The 18,305-nt window shown below is 41.1% G+C and overlaps 1 protein-coding gene across 1 annotated transcript in view; it reads right to left on the bottom strand.

Annotated features, from left to right (window-relative positions):
* Positions 1–7,522: 7,522 nt before the first annotated feature.
* Positions 7,523–18,305, bottom strand: part of LOC129725177 (putative uncharacterized protein DDB_G0290989) — a 47,586-nt gene continuing 36,803 nt past the window's right edge. Inside the window, exons 2-4 of the mRNA XM_055680690.1 lie at positions 12,777–13,107; positions 8,854–11,944; positions 7,523–8,770 (exon numbers count right to left, since the gene is read on the bottom strand). Coding sequence (XP_055536665.1) covers positions 8,377–8,770; positions 8,854–11,944; positions 12,777–13,107 — 3,816 coding nt within the window. The 3' untranslated portion in view covers positions 7,523–8,376. The remainder of the gene's footprint in view (positions 8,771–8,853; positions 11,945–12,776; positions 13,108–18,305) is intronic.

Genomic DNA, 18,305 nt, shown 5'->3' with positions numbered 1-18,305 from the left:
TCATTGACACTGACCGATGCCTTGACAATCTTCGTTAATTGATAAACTGATTTTGTTGTCTTGCTTCCATCGCATGAAATATAATGAGGTGTTTTGACAGTTCACTTCCATGCAAAAAGCGCGAAAGGAGAACTCTGAAAGGATTGTAAAAAAATAACGTTCATGGATGCTTTTTTTCACTCTCACTCAAGAGTGTCAACAAATATCAACCCTGATCCTAAGTACATTGGCGTTCGCTGGAACTGTGGCATCTCGAAAGATGAGAAATTTCACGTCAAATGATGTAGATGGATCAATCGGACATCTTCGAAAATAGTTTCGGAAAATATGACAAATTACACGCCAAATGGGGTAGATAGATCACAGATAGATAGATTAATTATACGCTTCATTAGAAATTTTGGGAAAAGGTTCTACCACAGACAAACGTTCATGCAAGAACAACTTTGGGCGCTAATAACCTCTGGTCGATTTGTCGCAAAATCCGTCAATCGAAAATAGGCTATTGGCAAGAATTCGATAAGCTTCATGCTTTATGTTATTTGTTGTTGGTTAAGCAATGAGCATATTTTGTGCACATTTTTTCTAATCATTTGTTATCCGCTACCCGATACTAATTATTGTTATCGAATATGAATTTGCACGTGTCGAAAAAATAATTTTTCTGTGAAATTTTAAACGGATCGCGACCAACCCTTTAATTTTCTATTTAGTTTATTTGTTTATATTTTTGTATAATGTTACGCATCATATTTCCTTGTGTGGAAAAGCTGTGAACCTTTCGTAATTCAAATCGTACGCAGTAGAAATTACGATACGATAACGTATCGCACGGTGTATCTCCATAACATTAGGTACGGATGCCGAGCAGGATCAAGGACAACATCGCAGTTGATACTAACGACCGGCGTCGGTGGGCGCGTGGGATGCTGCAGGCACGATACGAATTTAAATTCAATTCAAGTAGGGCTGAGAAGGCGCGCCGCGCGGGAGTGTGACAAGCTTCACTGCCGAGCTAGTATGTGGCCATCCTTGATTGGTGCTGGAAAACTTGGGACAAACTGTGATAATGTTGTTTACAAGATATTTCTCCGGCTGGTTATTGACACCCTGGAGTTTGCTAGTTGTATCAATCCAGCTAGCATGTATTATCGCCATCGAGTTTTTCTCGTTGTATATTGGAAAAAATCGTAGCTTATTCGGTTTAACACCGAATAGTATTTTGCATGAAACGTTGATTTTTGGCGGTGACTGACATTATCCGGTAGATGCTCTGACAACTGATTAATTATTCATTTGTATGACCCAAATGTGCATCCACCAGAACGGAACACGATTGAAGCCTGTGTTTAGCGTATATGGGTATAAATTATTACGGACAATTATCGTATTGCATTTCTTTCTCATCGGATTCGAAACCGTTACATTTAGTACATTACCGAATATATTCATTAAAACGTGACTATGAATTTGAATTTATTGCAATGAAACAACAGTGGTAAACAACAGTGTATTTGTAAGCTTTTACTACACAGGAGAAGTAAATATTTTTTATACTCTTTCGAAATGAAATAATGTGTTTCTATTAATAATACTTAATGAAATAATTAAACGCTTGTTCGCGAACATCGTTTTCAGTTGCATGTTAATGAATTTATGAGAGAACTACTGACAATGTAAATGTTTCACCTCTCGCTTCTGGAGGAAGTTCCAGTTATACTTTCACTTGATTAGTGGAAATACGCCCTAGCGAAAACGCCTGGCAGTAGGCTAATCAAAATACGTACATACATGACGGGGCAGCTTTGTTCGCCTTTTTATAGTTCAGTATTGTATACAAACGATGTTTGCATTCAGTGTGTAGGGTAGTGGAGGTAATTTTTGCGTACTGGTATTTTTGGCCCATCCTCGGCTTTTTTTCAAATTAAAAAGCATTCTTTTGTTTCACGGTTGCATAGTTGATAGTTTTCTTGCGAAAAATACCATTATATAAATGATTTTATCAAGTTTCAAAATTCAATATTACGTTGCTCACTCATTTTATGTAGCATCATGCTAGGCCAAATTAGAAGCTATCGCATACGAATAAACACCAAGAGACACCGGTTGAAAATTTCGCAAGTATATTGTAATTTTACTAGCGGTAATCCAAAATTTATTTGCAGGCCGACACTTCAAGAGTTTTAATACATATTTATACATCTGCATCTGAAATACATCTGTTACATTGCACGTTATACTACTTAACAATTAAAGAATGCAAACAGATTGCCAGCAACGCATAGTCGCCAGCATATGTTGTTAATGCGTACGATTAGGTTCATTACTACATGGCGAGTTAATATCCTGATACACACTAAGGTCACTTTTTACGCGTTTTTTTTACGCGGGTTTTTTTTTACGCGGCTTTTTCCGGAATTTACGCGGTATGTTTTTTGCGCGGATTTCGGTTTCCCTTCACTCGGAATGCAGAATTAACGCTGTTTTTACGCGGATTCCGGAATTAACGCGGTTTTTTTACGCGGAGTCCGGAATTTACGCGGTTTTTTACGCGGATTCCGGAACTTACGCGTTTTTTTACGCGGATTCCGGAATTTACGCGGTTTTTTTACGCGGCACGTATCCCCCGCATAAAAAGCAACTTTAGTGTATTTACATACAAATATGACCAATTAGACGTACGCTGAATATAGAATATCATGTGGGCTAGAAATATGATCTTTAAGCCAGAGTTGCCCACCATACTCTCACGTGTTTGAAGAACTGTTTTTCGCTTTCGAAAGCATTTTATTCATGCTTGAAAGTTTTTACCTCAAATTATGAACTCTAAACTCTTATTACTAATTAACTATATGTACAATTGACACATACTGTTTTACATTTTGAAGATCAATTTATTCTCTAACGATACTCAATAGTTTCATCGTGCAAATTTTCAAGTATAATTGTTAAACTTAAATCAAAGTTTGAATATCAGGTGATGCCATATGGCATCATCCGCCGGGAATGGGTTAAAGAAAGCTTACCAGTCAAAACAATGAGCAACATTCAAGTACTTTCATAATTCCTTGCTCCACTTGCTCCAAATCCGCACCAGCTCGTTTTTCTAACGCTGTCATTTTTTAAATAAATTGTGTGTCCCTGATTGGGTCCTAAAGTTCGACACGAATCTTAGATTTTTATGCATCAACTGAAAGAGAGTGTTTTTCTCGAAAAAAATTAGAACTTTATTTGGGTCCTAAAGCTATACCAGTTTTTGTATGTCGTTTGAAAGAGATAAGTTTTCTGAACAAAACGTGTTTTTAAAAAATGTTTGTCGTTGTCCTTCAATTTTCAAATGCAGGTTAAAAAACTGCTCGAAAGGCCTTAAATGACAGTTCGCCGTACATGAGCACCTTTCGAGTAGTTTTTTTATTCTTCATTTAAAACTCAAAGGACAACGACAAACATTTTTCAAAAAACACGTTTTGTTCAGAAAACTTATCTCTTTCAAACGACATACAAGAACTGGTATAGATTTAGGACCCAATTGAAGTTCTAATTTTTGGCCCGTTAAAAATGCTTAATTTGATTTGATGATTTTAGTTTCGCTCAGATTTTAATAAAAGAGCGTTATTTAGTTTAGCGTAATTCGTACTTTTGCCATATTTTATTGGATAGATGGCGAAAGCAGTACCGTCTTTCTCTCTACGCAGTCTAAAGTTTTGTTTGTGTTATTATTTATTACCAAAACAAGAAGGCACACAAGAGGGGGAGATCCACACCGGGTGCCACCCATGAGGAAATTTTTTATTCGTTTCATCTTCAAAAAGGTGACATCCGTGAGATTAACCCAGCAAGCAATTTTGTTGTATAACAGCATATTAAGCCTTAGTTCAGCCGGAATCCGCCTTAACAACAAGCTTAACAAGCTATAAAACAACAAAATTTTTTGGTTGGGAATTATCAATTAAGTGGAGATCGCGGTGAAACCTTACTTACTTTTAATTTTAAGGCGACAGACCGATTATCGATCCAGTGCCGAATCCAGAATACGTCGCCATGTCCCTCGGTCTTGGGCTGCTATCCTCCAATCGCCCCTAACACCTGTTTCGCGTGCATCCTCGTCGACAGCACACATCCAACGAGTGCGGGGTCTACCCCGAAATCGACGACCTCTATCGGGATTCCTGCTAAATATAGCCTTCGCTTGACGCTCATCCGGCATTCTCGCTACATGCCCAGCCCACTGAAGCCTGCCGTGTTTTATCAGCTTGACTATATCCGCCTATTTGTATGCCTGGTACACTTCATGGTTCATGCGTCTGCGCCAAACACCATTTTCTAGTTCGCCGCCAAGGATTGAACGCAAAATCCTACGCTCAAAAGCTCAAGAGCTCGCCGATCAGCCTCTTTCAGCGTCCATGATTTATGGCCGTAGAGAGTCACCGGAAGAATCAGTGTTTTATAGAGTGCAAGTTTAGTACGGATTTGCAGACTGCGGGACCTTAGCTGGTTACGTAGTCCGTAAAAGCCCCTATTTGCGGCTGCTATCCGCCTCCTTATCTCACGGCTAACCTCGTTGTCACATGTCACTAATGTTCCCAGGTAAATAAATTCGTCAACTACTTCAAACGTTTCCCCATCTAGCACCACCGCAGCACCAACCTCCGACGGACTACCACGCACTCTGCCAACCACCATGTATTTCGTTTTGGCAGAGTTTATGACGAGCCCTAATCTCGCAGCTTCCCTCCTGAGAGGTCCGAAGGCCTCTTCCACAGCTCTACGGTTGATACCAATGATGTCGATATCGTCCGCAAAACAGAGAAGCATGTGCGACTTTGTAATGATGGTGCCGCTTCTCTGCACACCAGCCCTCCGTATAACACCTTCCAATGCGATGTTGAACAATAAGTTCGACAGCCCGTCACCCTGCTTCAAACCATCTAACATCACGAACGAGTCCGATATCTCACCGGCTATCCTGACGCTTGATGTAGAACCTTCAAGGGTGGCACGTATCAGCCTAATCAGCTTTGTTGGCAAGCCATGTTCAATCATAATCTGCCATAACTCATTTCTCTTGACTGAATCGTACGCTGCCCTGAAGTCTATGAACAGATGGTGCGTCTGCAAGTTGTATTCTCGAAATTTATCGAGGATTTGTCGCAAGGTAAACATTTGGTCCGTCGTGGAGCGTCCCCCTCGAAAACCGCATTGGTACTCGCCAACAAAGGTCTCCTGAACGGCCTCAGTCTGTGGAACAGGATGAGGGAGAGAATTTTGTACACGGTATTGAGAAGAGTTATGCCTCGATAATTGCTACAGTCCAGGCGATGGCTTTTTTTGTAGATCGGGCATATGAGACCCTCCAACCAGTCCGAGGGCAATTCTTCATCAGACCACACTCTCAGCATGATCCGATGGATGGCACGATACAACTGTTCGCTCCCGACTTTGAAGAGTTCGGCGGGAATGTCGTCCTTCCCGGCTGCCTTGCAGTTTCTCAGCTCTTTCACTGCTTTCTTCACCTAGTCCATGGATGGTGGATCCACAGCTTGACCATCATTCTCAATAGTCATCCTGCTCTTTTCGACTCCACTGTTTCCCTCACCGTTCAACAGCACACTGAAGTGTTCCTTCCAACGCCTGGCCACCTCTGTTTTATCGGTTATCAGGTTCCCCTCCCTATCGTTGCACATGACAGGGGCTGACACGTTTCGATTCCTGATTCCGTTGACCTTCTTGTAGAAGCTCCTCGCATCGTGCCTGGAAAAGCAACCTTCTGCCTCCGCAAGAATACGCTCCCAATGCTGTCGTTTCTTCCGGCGATGGAGTCTCTTTTCAGCGGCTCTTGCATCTCGATATCTACCCATGCTCTGACGAGTCACAGCCGTGGCCAACATGTGACCCCTGGCGTGGTTCTTCTCCTCCGTCACTAGCTAGCACTCAGCGTCAAATCACTCATTGGGCGCAGCTGCCGCAGTTGTACCCAATACTTCTCGCGCTGTAGTGCTGATCGAACTGTGGATGTGCCTCCACTGTTCATTCAGGTTCCCTTCAACTCTTTCCTCAATCCGTTCATCAACTTTCTGCGAGTACTCTGCAGCCACTCCTTCAGTTGATAGCCGCTGGATATTCAACTGCATCCTCCTTGTTGCCTTGGATTTCAGCACGTCGGACAGCCGGGCGCGGATTATAGATACTACGAGATAGTGATCCGAGTCAACGTTCTGTCTTCTGAACGACCTCACGTCTGTAACGTCTGAAAAGTGCCGTTCATCAATCAGAACGTGGTCAATTTGAGAGCAAAGCTCTCCATTCGGGTGCATCCAGGTGTGCCATTGTCGTTCGTAGTAGAGTGGGAGCTTTCCCTACCAGTTACGGGGCGGAAGAAGTCTTCCTGCCCGTCCTGTGCATTTGCATCTCCGATGACAATCTTTTCATCGTGTCCTGGGCACTCATTGTATGTCTTTTCCAGGAGCTCATAGAACTCCTCCTTACCGTCAGCGGGTTTCTCGTTGGTCGGTGCGTACACATTTATTAGGCTGTAGTTGAAGAATTTGCCCTTAATTCTCAAGACGCATATACGGTCACTGATCGGCCTCCATCTAATGACACGCTTCATCTGTTTTCCAATTAGCACGAAACCGACTCCTCTTTCTGCTTTCACGCCGCCGCTATAGTAGATGTGGTACTTAAATGAAGTGTCCGCAATAGGATCTACTGCTCGGAATTCGCGTTCTCCCGATTTCGGCCACTGCACCTCTTGGATAGCTGCAACCTCCACATTCACCTTTCGCAGCTCTCTAGCCAGGATACTTGCGCGTGCCGGTTCGAGTATAGTCCTTACATTCCAAGTACCGAGTTTCCAATAATCGTTGTCCTTTTTCGTTCGCCTAGGTTCATGCCGATTATTCCGTTCCGTATTTATATCTGGATTGTTCGTAGTATTTAATATTCAGTATGCTGCCTTACTAGGGCTGCGATACCTAGTCTCGCGACGGGGCTGCCGTCTTTGATATAGCTGGCGAGACACCGCGTTTCATGATTCAGCCGCCCGCTCCGGATCAGACGCTGTTGTACGCCGCCCCTAACATGGGGAAACAGCCGCGTACGTTCCCCCTTCCCAGTCAGCATACGACCAAAGTTTCCATACGGCCAAAGTTATATTTGTATCCATAGTTACAAGAAAATCAGGCTTTTTGACGAAAAATGGCATTTTCATGTTAAAAGAGCAAAGTCTCTCGGAACGAAAGGTGGTTCAATCGGCATCAAAGTTGGGATTTGTGCATAGTGGCCCTAAATTTCGAGTCTGAGAAGATCATTGACACGTTCGTATTTTTTGCACACTTTGAGATGGAATGACCCATATGACGTTTATATCACGTTTATAAGATTTTACATAAAAATCCCAAACAGTTTACTATTGCAATCTTAATTATTCTTCAAATTACAGTAAAAAATCAAGTAGTTCGTTTTGACAAATAAGAAAAAAAATTTGCTCAGTTTACCTTCTTCTACGGCAGTTTAGGTCTCGTTCTGTCCGTTGCAATTCAAGAACTAAATGCTACTTTCAATTTTGTCATAATGTACATTTATTTTCAGAGAAAAAATGCCAGCTGCAACAGATCTATTCAACAGAGAAATTTAGACAGAAACAATAATTTATAACACGAATTTTGAAATTCATCATGTATCTAAAACAAATTTACCGGTATAGTATTATTATACAATATAAATTAGTTTATCATTAACGTTCCTTATTTTCAATTCCTTTCCATGTATAAAAAATTTATCAAGAAATTTTGACATGAAAAAATAATTGAGCTGTCGCAATTTTTTTCTTCTTTTTTCAGCAATTGCATAGAAATACTGCGCATTTCATCGCTATTTCGAACTACGATCTATTGACTTTATTGGTCACTTCATGTATATCGCTAAACAGATGAGTTTGAAACTCCTCATATTCGGTATAACTGGTGAAGCTGTGTACTAAATACGTCTCATCCCTTTCGACAATTGATGTACGATATTTGATATGGTCTGTCTACCGAAAGCAAGTGCTATTTTTTATACTAGGAAGACAAGATTTTCATTATTTACAGGATTTTTTTTTGCGAGAACCTACAAAAAGCATACTACAATTAAAGAAGAAAAAATATCCTGTATCAAAACTAGTTCTATATATGGAATTTCGCTGAGCGATGTTGGTATATGGTAAGCTTGTCGAAATCATTTAGGAAAAAAATGCTAAATCAACTCAAGCATTCTACACATTCTGGCATTATTAGAGGAAATTTGAACTATTCATAAGACTTGATCCATTTCACACTTGACTCCCAATTTTGCGCACACACTCACATATCCGTACACACTTTCGACGTTTTTTTTTTAATTTTTGATACTACTGTAGCCCGAATTGATCTGTATTCTGCGATATTTGCTATTAATTGGATACACGTAGATTGGCTTATGTTCCGAAGGTTCTGGCTGGGTGTCTTCGTCTTCCAGGGATGCAGAATCACTAGGGCCATGGCGATAAAGATCATAGTCTCTTTCAGTGTTGTAATCGTTGTAATCGGTGCTGATCTGCTGTTTAGAGTCTTCAGCCGTTTCCATTTGTTCTACTATTCCACTGTCGACGATGGGCATTTCATCAAGATTGTGAGTATTCGCGTTTTCTTCAGCTACTTTGACGAAGGCTAGTGACAGCTCGCCATTCAGGTGCGTTACGCCCTTGGTGGCAATGTCATACATGAAGATTTCCTGGTCGTCGTTTTCGTTTCTGTAAAAGAAATGGTATAAAGATTTATATTTGGTTGATAGGATTGGTTGATTCGGAACCAAAATTTCTATAGTTGCGCTTACTTGGTAACTAATAAGACAACGCTTTGGAGATCTACATCTGTTTTGCCTTCCCGCTCGAGCCACCGCTTGAAGTTCTCTGTAGACGGTTTCTTAATGAGCTGCTTCAAGGCCTCATCAGCGATGAATTTTATTTTCTGCGTATCCAGCATTGCGTCCCTTTCGAACCGTGATTGTTCTTCTGAATTCTTACCGTCCCGTTCGACCTCAGTATTTATTACAAAGCTGTTATTCAATCCCATGGTATCGACCGGAGCAAGCACAACGACGCTAGAAATTTTTCTACCCCTCAGCTCAGGTGCATCCGGAATCGGAAATTGTGCGCCGTTGATCTTTAGCGGAAGATACCGGTTGTATGCGGTTTCTCCACTTTCGGAACTTGCCTGAATACCAACCGACGGTAGGACGGTAGAGTCTTGCTTAATGTACCGATCGGTAACGTTCTTCTGATTAGAAGAATCGAATCTAACCACCTTTAAGTCAACGTTTTGTTTTTCAGGCATTGTCACCAGTGTCGGTTCATGTTGGTTCTGTTGTTCGTTCTCCGATTGACCTTCGATAACATATTTCGTTCTCTTATCTTTGACGTCGTAATTTTTGCTTATGAATTTTTCTGCCACTTTATCCCCGTTAGGTTTCACCACCGAAACAACGTTACTAGAGCTGGCCAACTGTGACGCTCCACCAGAACTGAAGAAATTAGCTAGGTGTTCCGGAGGTAGGTTCTCTAGAGCAGTTTCTCCTAATTTATCGTAATCTAGAACGCTTATATCAGCGTTTTCAAGAATTCCGGAAGATAACAGATGCTGACGGATGTCATCAGGCACTTCATCCGGAAGGTCTAACAGGGCTTTCTGTTTCTTGTCAGTGTTTTCAGATTGTTGTGGTGCTTTTACTGCATGGGTGGTCGTAGCGGGACTTTGAGTGGTTGTGCTTCGTTGGGTTGACGGTTGGATTGGGGTCTGCTGTGATGCAACCGACGTGCGAGTTCCGAATGGTGGGGGAGTTTGCGACTGGAAATTGTTGTGCTGTGGGTGGGTTTGTTGGTGCTGTTGCTGTTGCTGCGGTTGCACTAGTTGATTCTGCGGAGTTGTTTGGAAATTTTGGGGTAAACCAGGGGCAGCTGGTCGCGTTGGACCACCGTTCCAGACAAATGATTTATGCGGCTGTTGCGCTTGTGCTGGTTGTGTTTGCTGTGGTCTTTGTTGTTGTGATTGCAACTGGTAATTGTTACGGGGTGAGACATTGATTAATTGAGCGGCTTTGGTGGCAAGTCGAACGGTGTGATGGATAGGTTCTGAGTTAGGGATGATTTGGGGAGCAGCATTACTGACATATTGCTGGGGGGTTGGTAGAGGTTGAACAAAATTCCGCTGTGAGTAGTTCTCAACTTGGGGAGCTACTGAATGACTTATAAGCTCCTGAGAGGGGAGAATCTTGTACGCGGGTCCTCGAGCGAATTGTTCGTTTTGTTGTACGGTACTCAGAATTTGTGGCTGCTTTCGCTGGTTGTCATCATTGATGTGCTCGGTAATGTGAGTTTCGTATTTGGGAACGCTTGCAACTACTTCTCCATTGATGGGCAGGATATTTTGAATGTGATTCTGATGGCCAGCTGCGGTTGTTTGATATTCAGGTGTTCGTGTGGTTCCTAGATTTGGAGCAGCTTGCTGGACAAGTCCTCCCTGAACAGGAGGGACATAATCAACAAAGTTGCCGCGGTTTACAGTTGGGCGATTATTTTCTGGAAATCTAGCTTGCTGTTGCTGTGGCTGGTATGGAGGTAATGTTTGTGGTAATGGAGTTGGTGCAAAGTTGTGATTGGCCGGTTTTGGTACAAGCTGAGTTTGTTGGTGTTTGTAAAAGTTGTTGAAGGGTTGGTTGAATTGCGTTTGCTGTGCAGGTTGAGTGTATTGTTGTCTCAGTGGAGGCTGATTGTTTATGTTGTGCAGTGGAATAGGTATGGGTTTGGGTTGAGATTGCTGTTGAAACTCTGGAGATGGTTGACGAGGTGGTTGAGGTTGAGGTTGCGGTATGTATTGCGGGATTGGCAGTTGTTGCTGCTGTTGCGCTGGTTGCTGCCGAACTGGTGGTTGTTGCACAAATTGTTGCGACTGGGCATGTGGTGCTCGAAACTGCTGCTGTGGTGGTTGTTGAATGAAGTTTCGGCCTTGATCAAACTGTTGGAAACGATGTGGAGGTCCTTGGAATTGTTGAAATTGATACTGAGACTGGGTGCGATATTGTGGGGCTGGTGTTGATGCGACGTAGTTTTGTATATAGTTTTGCTGATGCTGTGGTGATTGATGATGTTGTGGTGGCTGCTGATGCTGTTGTGGCTGCTGATGCTGTGGTGGCTGCTGAAGGTATTGTGGCTGCGGAGCGAAAGGTGCCGCCGTTGGAAACGATCTTTGTTGAACAAACTGTTGATGTTGTTGGTAAAATTGATCCGCTTTGTGTTGACTAGCGTGATGGTTATGGTGATGATGATTAGTTTGGTGTTGCGGAGGGGAAAGTACCTGCGTTTGCTGGGGATGCTGCTGAAATTGCTGTTGAGACCTTGGATTCTGTTGACCTTGAGGTAGTGCTACAACAGGTTGTGCCACACTCTCACTTTCAGTTTCAGATATCTGGTGACCACTCTGATGCTTATCTTCCACACCGAAGGATATGCGAATTCCGCTGTTGCTGTGATACTTTTCAGAATCCGGATTAATGATAGCTCTCAAGGTCGTCGTCTTCTGGGGCGGGTGTGGAGTAACTACAATCGGTTCTTCGTGTAGGGGGCTAGGTATTTCTTTCTCTTCCGTCTCATCGGGTATTGGCTTTATAGCAGGCACCGGGGTGTCCAGAACAATTCCATTTTTTTCATCCTTGTGATATTTCACATAGAAAACTTGAACTTCTTCTTTTTTCTTCGGAATAGAACTAGAAGGTTGCTCATAGTCGAAGGCATTGGACTCGTTACTCTCCTTGATAATTATTTCGATGATTGGTTCTGGTGCCTCTAGGTATACTGGTTGATGGTGAGGGTGCGGAGCTGATGGTCCTGAATGGAAGTTACTAACTGAGTTTGAGATGTCACTCTCGAAACCTGTGAAATATACACAAGAAAATATGTTATACGTAAAGTTAAATAGAAAGGAACAATCACATTTCTCTCGAAACAGAACTGGAAATCTGGTTTATGAATGTAAACAAGTCTTTAACACGGAAATATTAAAATCAATTTACAGCCCCAAGCTAATCGATATTGGCCAGGATGAAAATCGCATTTTTATCATTTACAGGCATTAACAGAGAAATAAAAAAAAATAAAGTGTTACAGAAGGAAAGGGACAGAAACACAAATATGTATATATAACCAGAAACAAAAATAAAGATAGGGATAGGAACGTATATAGAAGTGTGAGCAAAGAAAGATGAAAAAAGAAGGTGAGGACAAAATAAAAAACAATGAAAAGAGTAGATGAAAGTCTCTACAAAAGTGAAAAAAGAAATAGAAAGAGTAGTAAAGGGTAGAAAAGAACATATAAAGACAGACAGAGTTAAATAGAGATAAATAAATAGGAAGAAAGGACAGAGAGACAATGTGATAGACGACAGTTAGCGAAAAGGAAAAAGACAAAGGTAAAGATATGAAGAAAAACAAAGCAAGAGAGAAGATTTAATTAGGCAAAGTAGAAAAATCTGGATTTAAAGAGATATAAATAATCGAGTTATAACCACTTATAATCCTCTCAAATTTGAATTCTGATAAAATATCATTCACATATTTATATAAATCTTTACTAATTTAATGGATCCAACCTACGCGTAGCTTGAATTTTAGTGTTTCAAGAAAATTTTGATAAATCTCAACTTATACATGGGTTGTTCTAGTTAAAGTTAGTTTACTTGCTGAATAAGTCAATCAAAAATGTTACCATGGTAGTGATTTGAAGGCGACGGGCCTACTAATGCCTGTGGATGGGATACATAGTTGCTGGTATGATAGTAGGGACCGGGATCTGGATAGGCATTCGAGATTCGACGGTCCGCCCGGAATGGCACTGTTTGATAGTAGTTGTAGCCGGTGTGGGTTCCCAACTCCAAATTTCGCCTTCCGCGAACATCTAGGTTGGTGGTCGTCTCAGTAGCATTCCCTTTAGCTTCCTCGGTCTTCTCCGGGTTGGTTGCACTACTGTTGGTCGTCGTTATCTCGGAGGTATTGTTTTTCGCTTCTACACTGTGATGTAACGCCAGCAGGGCAATTATCTGAAATCAAAGAGAAGGAAAGAGAACCATGAAACACGATTAAATTAAAAGAGAATGGAGGAGACATAAACACATGATCTGCCCTAATGACAATTAGATCCTGTCCATCTACGCCGGACGCATTACAATAAATCGGAGGAAATTCGATTTTATCTAATTTATTTATAGCCTCACTTCTGACACGGGGCGTCACCTGTGTGACTGACAAACGATGTGCTGACAATGATTAGAGGACCACCGTTGAGTTCCTAATGCACCAAACAAACGGAATAAGCTGGTTTATTTTTATGAGTCATGTTTCCTCCTTCGATTGGTGTGCCAATTAGTTTGACTGTCGAGCGTTGCATATCTTGACTTGGCAATTATGGATGGGTGGATCGTGTGTAAGTGGTAAAGAAAGCAAAAGAGTTGAACGCCTTGAGGTCTCTTTCGATTGTCATACCAGAGGCGCGATCGAAACATTTGATCGACGCTTGCCGGCTTACTTATATGCGTGTGACCATGTTTATACATATGTATGTAATCTGGTTCATACTCATTGCCTCTTTTAGTGCAGTTATGCTCTAGGTGTTACACATCAGTTACAATTTATGACGAATCTCACTTTACAAAGTAAATGTCTCAAAATAATTGCCATGTTTCAAATGGTGATACGATCTAATGGGTTTATATACAGATAAAATCGGTGGTGGCGGAAGCTTTGTTTAAGTTCAATGCCTCTTGTATCTTCATTCCGTTGATACTTAAAATAACATTCATTAATTTCACTTTACTATACATTCATTCACAGTTTTTTCATGAGCAAATCGTGTGAATCTCACAAATGTTATTATTGGACTGAAAGTTCTACTAAATAGTAAATAGTAAATGTTTAGAAATAAATAGTAAATGATAAATGGTTCGTAGATTCAACTGTTCAAATATGTTAGCTCTGTGGAAGTGCAGTGCCTATGTTTAATGTTTGAATCTTGCTCTTTGAGTGGAAATCTAACGAACAAAACAATCTAAACGTATAAAAATGAAAGTTTCTCTGACCCTATAAGGACGTGGAAATTGCTAAACCGAGCGGCGTGAAAAAAATGTTAGTAGGGGGTTTGGGACCAGGGAAGGTTATTACGCTCCCTCTCTCTTTTAGAAGACAGGACTTTTATACAAACAAATCACAAGTTTCAACATAAGTCGAGAACTATTCAAGTAAATGTAACCAAATTCGGCTAGGGAAGGTTTCTAGGGCCAAATGTGCATAACTTGATAAAAAATAAAGCAGATAGAGCCAAAATTTGAATGTAAGGATTTTAGAATACAAGATATGTTCTATGATGATTTGGCAAATACCATCCAATATCGGTATATCCGTAATCGACATGATGCACAGAAGCCAAAAGTTGACCTTAGATACCATCTTAAATCTTTTTAAGGACATTATATTTTTTACAGAGTTATTTTGTTAGTGTCTAGTCTAGTCTAGTCTAGTCTACACTAACACAGCCAGTACTTGAAAGTATCCTGGAAAATTATATCCACCATTTTAAAAATGTTTTCCATACATTTTTCTTGTCAACGGCCAGGCCTACTGTGTAGCGCAATATAATACAATGTAATCTAAGAACGGGTACAATCCGTACCAATCGATCGATAAAGATGGCAACGATTTGAATTTTATCATTCAAAACGAAATTTTTGGACATCAATAGATTGTATAAATAAATCTGTAGATTGTATGGATAATAACGGAGAAGTAACCAACTATTCAACGAATCATTCTTAGAAAACTGAACCAACCAAAATTATGTAATGGATCAAGATTGGCCGTAAAGCCTTTGAAAACCAGGGTATTGCAAGCAACGATACTTTAAGGCAAATTCAAGAGCGAGGATATTCTTATTCCGATGAAAGCAATCATTTCAAACGAATTGCTTTTTCGTCTTTTCGTCAGAAGAGTCCACTAAAGAAAGTGGTCCATTCAAGGTAGTTCTACCCATCCTCAACTGCACGGTTTGCAGCCTTGATTGATGATTGACACAATGTTTGCGGAAACGGGCCAACATAAAATAAGTGAGATGCAAAAATGCATGTTCAATACCAGAACTGCATCTTTACAATTATAAAACTCATTTAGTGTGTGTCATCACAATGGAAGTTTCAGGCACAGAGCAAAATGTCGGCGCATCCTGAACGGAATTTTTTAACCAGTTTGTAAATCGCCAATATTTTCTGCACTTGGAAGCTGGGAAACCTTGGATCTTTTTTTCGAAATTGTCAATAATTTTTATTAGCATAAAAATTTTTCTATTGAACAAAAACAGAACAACCTTTTCATTGAGGCGAGAAATCCAAGGACGAAGAACTCGAGATTTTCAAGAAGCTTGAAAATACTAAACGGCTAATGCCCAACACTTTCTCTTTATTTCTTTCCAAGGAAAATAACTGCTGTTGATCGTCTGATCTTGCTGTCGTTTGGAATGTGCCAAGCTAAATGGCAAGTCATTCTGGGTTCAAAGAAAAAACTCGTAAGTTGCAATTCACATGGTTGACACACTGGAAGAAATTATGGGATTCATTGCAAAAAACACTTTTCTAAAACTACGAAAGCATATAAGGTTTATGAAAACAAACCGCAATTGTACTTAACATATAGGTTGGCACAAATCGAAACATAGAGCAAAACAAACACTCTCAAAAAGTGCCAGTTGATCGTTCACGAGAGTTGTTTCGCATCGCTCATAACGAAGCATAAGTGATGTTCCAAAAGGGGAGAAAACCTCGAGACGCATAGGTTTTCCAGCACGCCGCCGGTGATGTGATGGTAATGATCATTATCGGCAACGACGCAAACATGACGCAATACGCCGGTGAGGCGGTGCATCCCAACTTCTGCTCGCGATTATGTACGAAGCAGAGAGGAAAAAAAGGTAAACAAAACAATGCAATCACTTGCAGTGCAGAGCATTGCTCAGTTTTGCAACTTTACCCTACCGCTGGTATAGGCCTATACTGCCGGTACCCGCATAACTGTCCCATACTGATTTTGGTCACTTTTGAGTTAACATCGGGAATCGACTTAATTGTTATCATATTTTCTGGAAAAAAAATTGAAATTTGTACTTTTGTATGGAAAAACATGGAAAAAATACCAAGTTGTTTTTGTCCCATATTGAAAGTACCCGCATTACAGTCCCACTACATAGTGCTACAAACTGCAAGCATATAATTTTGCTCCAGATTAGTGTATATCGGATTATTTTGGGCATATATAAGTATGTCATTTAATTAACTAGACTAGTTGTTTTTCTGTAGTACAATCTGCGTTGCCAATGATACTGCCGGTTGCTGGTTGAATTTATATGTGATGGGATAAAATATGTGAGTACTTCTGAAATGTACCCGCAAATTTTGTCCCATTTTGTCTTTTTTTCAAGTTATATAACGTAAAACCAATTCCATCCATGGTTTTTTGTTCTCAACGATAAACTTATGGTGCCATGAAACTGTTATGGTCATTGGTTCTGGATGTAATTGCTGGAAATCCGAAAATACACGGATAATATTAAATCGCTGTTTTCTCTACATGTTGTTTTTCATTATGGGACAGTTATCCGGGTACCGGCAGTATAGTATTTAAATGATTTTACGGACCGCGATGTGTTCGAACTGCCCTTCAAGGTCCTTAATGGATGAAAAATTCAAGCGACCCTCCCGTTCAAGAAAAAAAAAATCACAGGAGGGTTGTGTGCAAAGCCACGACCGCAAGGTTGAAGTAGAATACTTTTACACAGCTCTACTTACGACTGTACATTAACCTACGGCCGGGCGAATCGGTTCGCGCCGCTTTTCGCGTTTAGCCTGGCAGATGCGCGTTTAGCCTGGCTAATGCGCACGGCCAACACAATAGAAAGGTGTTTTCACATTGAAAATTAGGCACGGCTTTACTGTAGTGAGGGTTGGCGAATGCATCTACCGCTAATACCGCCGCTATCGTACGAAAGCGCGTCGTTTCATGTGGGGAATAATATCAACAACAAAAAATGACGCGCGTCTAAGCACACCCGAACTGTTTCGCCGTGCCGCTTCCATTTACTCCTTATAACATCGGCCTCAGGGAAGTACCGGCTGCACCTACCGCTGAGGCTGTTACCATAGTGCTACTGGTACCCAAAGCTATTAACTCTTCAAATTAAGTGTTTTATTTGTCCTCAAAAGAACAATTATTCAATTCCATATCGGATATAATGCAATCGAATCTCTGTAATATTACCGACAGTAATATTCTTCTGAACAAAATGATCCAACTTTTCCATTAGAGAAAGTGTCGGCTGATGTACGGCAAAAATCTCGCCCGGTCGCTCGCGTTAGCGTTCAGCCTGGCAGAGGCTTGAGACGTGGTGGCCAACCACAGGGCAAGTGATTTGTTTAATTTGAAGGCAGCCACAGGCGCAACCCGCTGCTATCCTCTGTTACTGCTGAGTGCTGATATCTGCTGCTACTGCTGTCAACGTTGTGGACGGTCCATCCAGTTCACCTTCCGACTAATGAATGTAGCTAGTTTTTCCAGAAACACTCTTTTTTAGTCGAAGGGTGCTACGAAATAGGCCACGCCTTTCTGTTCAATTTTACCATTTTGTAATGTTCTTCACACGAATTATTCCACAATTCGCATTTGATTTTTGTATCCAGCGAATAAACACCGATGGTGCTCTCACACACGCAGCGATTTTACCCCTAAACGTATTGCGGCTTGTAACATCAAGCGATTACGTTTGCTCGCTATTGCGTGTTGCATCATGTTGCAACTTGGCAGCTGGGAGACGACGAAATTTTGTTCATGCTGATTGATTGAATCGACTTCATATTAGCTCTGCATAGTCGAACTAACTGCTTTTGTGAATGCGTTCTAACAGGGCAGTTTGTTATTCAAAGTCGGTTATGCTGATCGCAGCCTTCGCGCTGCCCTTATAGTGGGGGGTTTACTAAATAAAGTAAAAATTAGACAACTACAACAGAATTTGAAAATTATTAACCTTCAATTACCCGTTTATTTGCCTTGAAAAAGGCATTTTGAGCTGCCCTAATAGTGGTGGAATTTACGGACAACATGCACTGTGGAAGCTATTTCACATTCAGTGAATTAGACGGGCGCGACAGACTTAAATTGCTAGGATCCAACACAGAATGCTAGCTTGCGTTGTCAAAAATTATTA

The sequence above is a fragment of the Wyeomyia smithii genome, chromosome 2 (assembly GCF_029784165.1).
Source record: "Wyeomyia smithii strain HCP4-BCI-WySm-NY-G18 chromosome 2, ASM2978416v1, whole genome shotgun sequence".
Classification (NCBI taxonomy): Eukaryota; Metazoa; Arthropoda; class Insecta; order Diptera; family Culicidae; genus Wyeomyia; species Wyeomyia smithii.
This window is presented reverse-complemented; position numbering and strand designations above follow the sequence as displayed.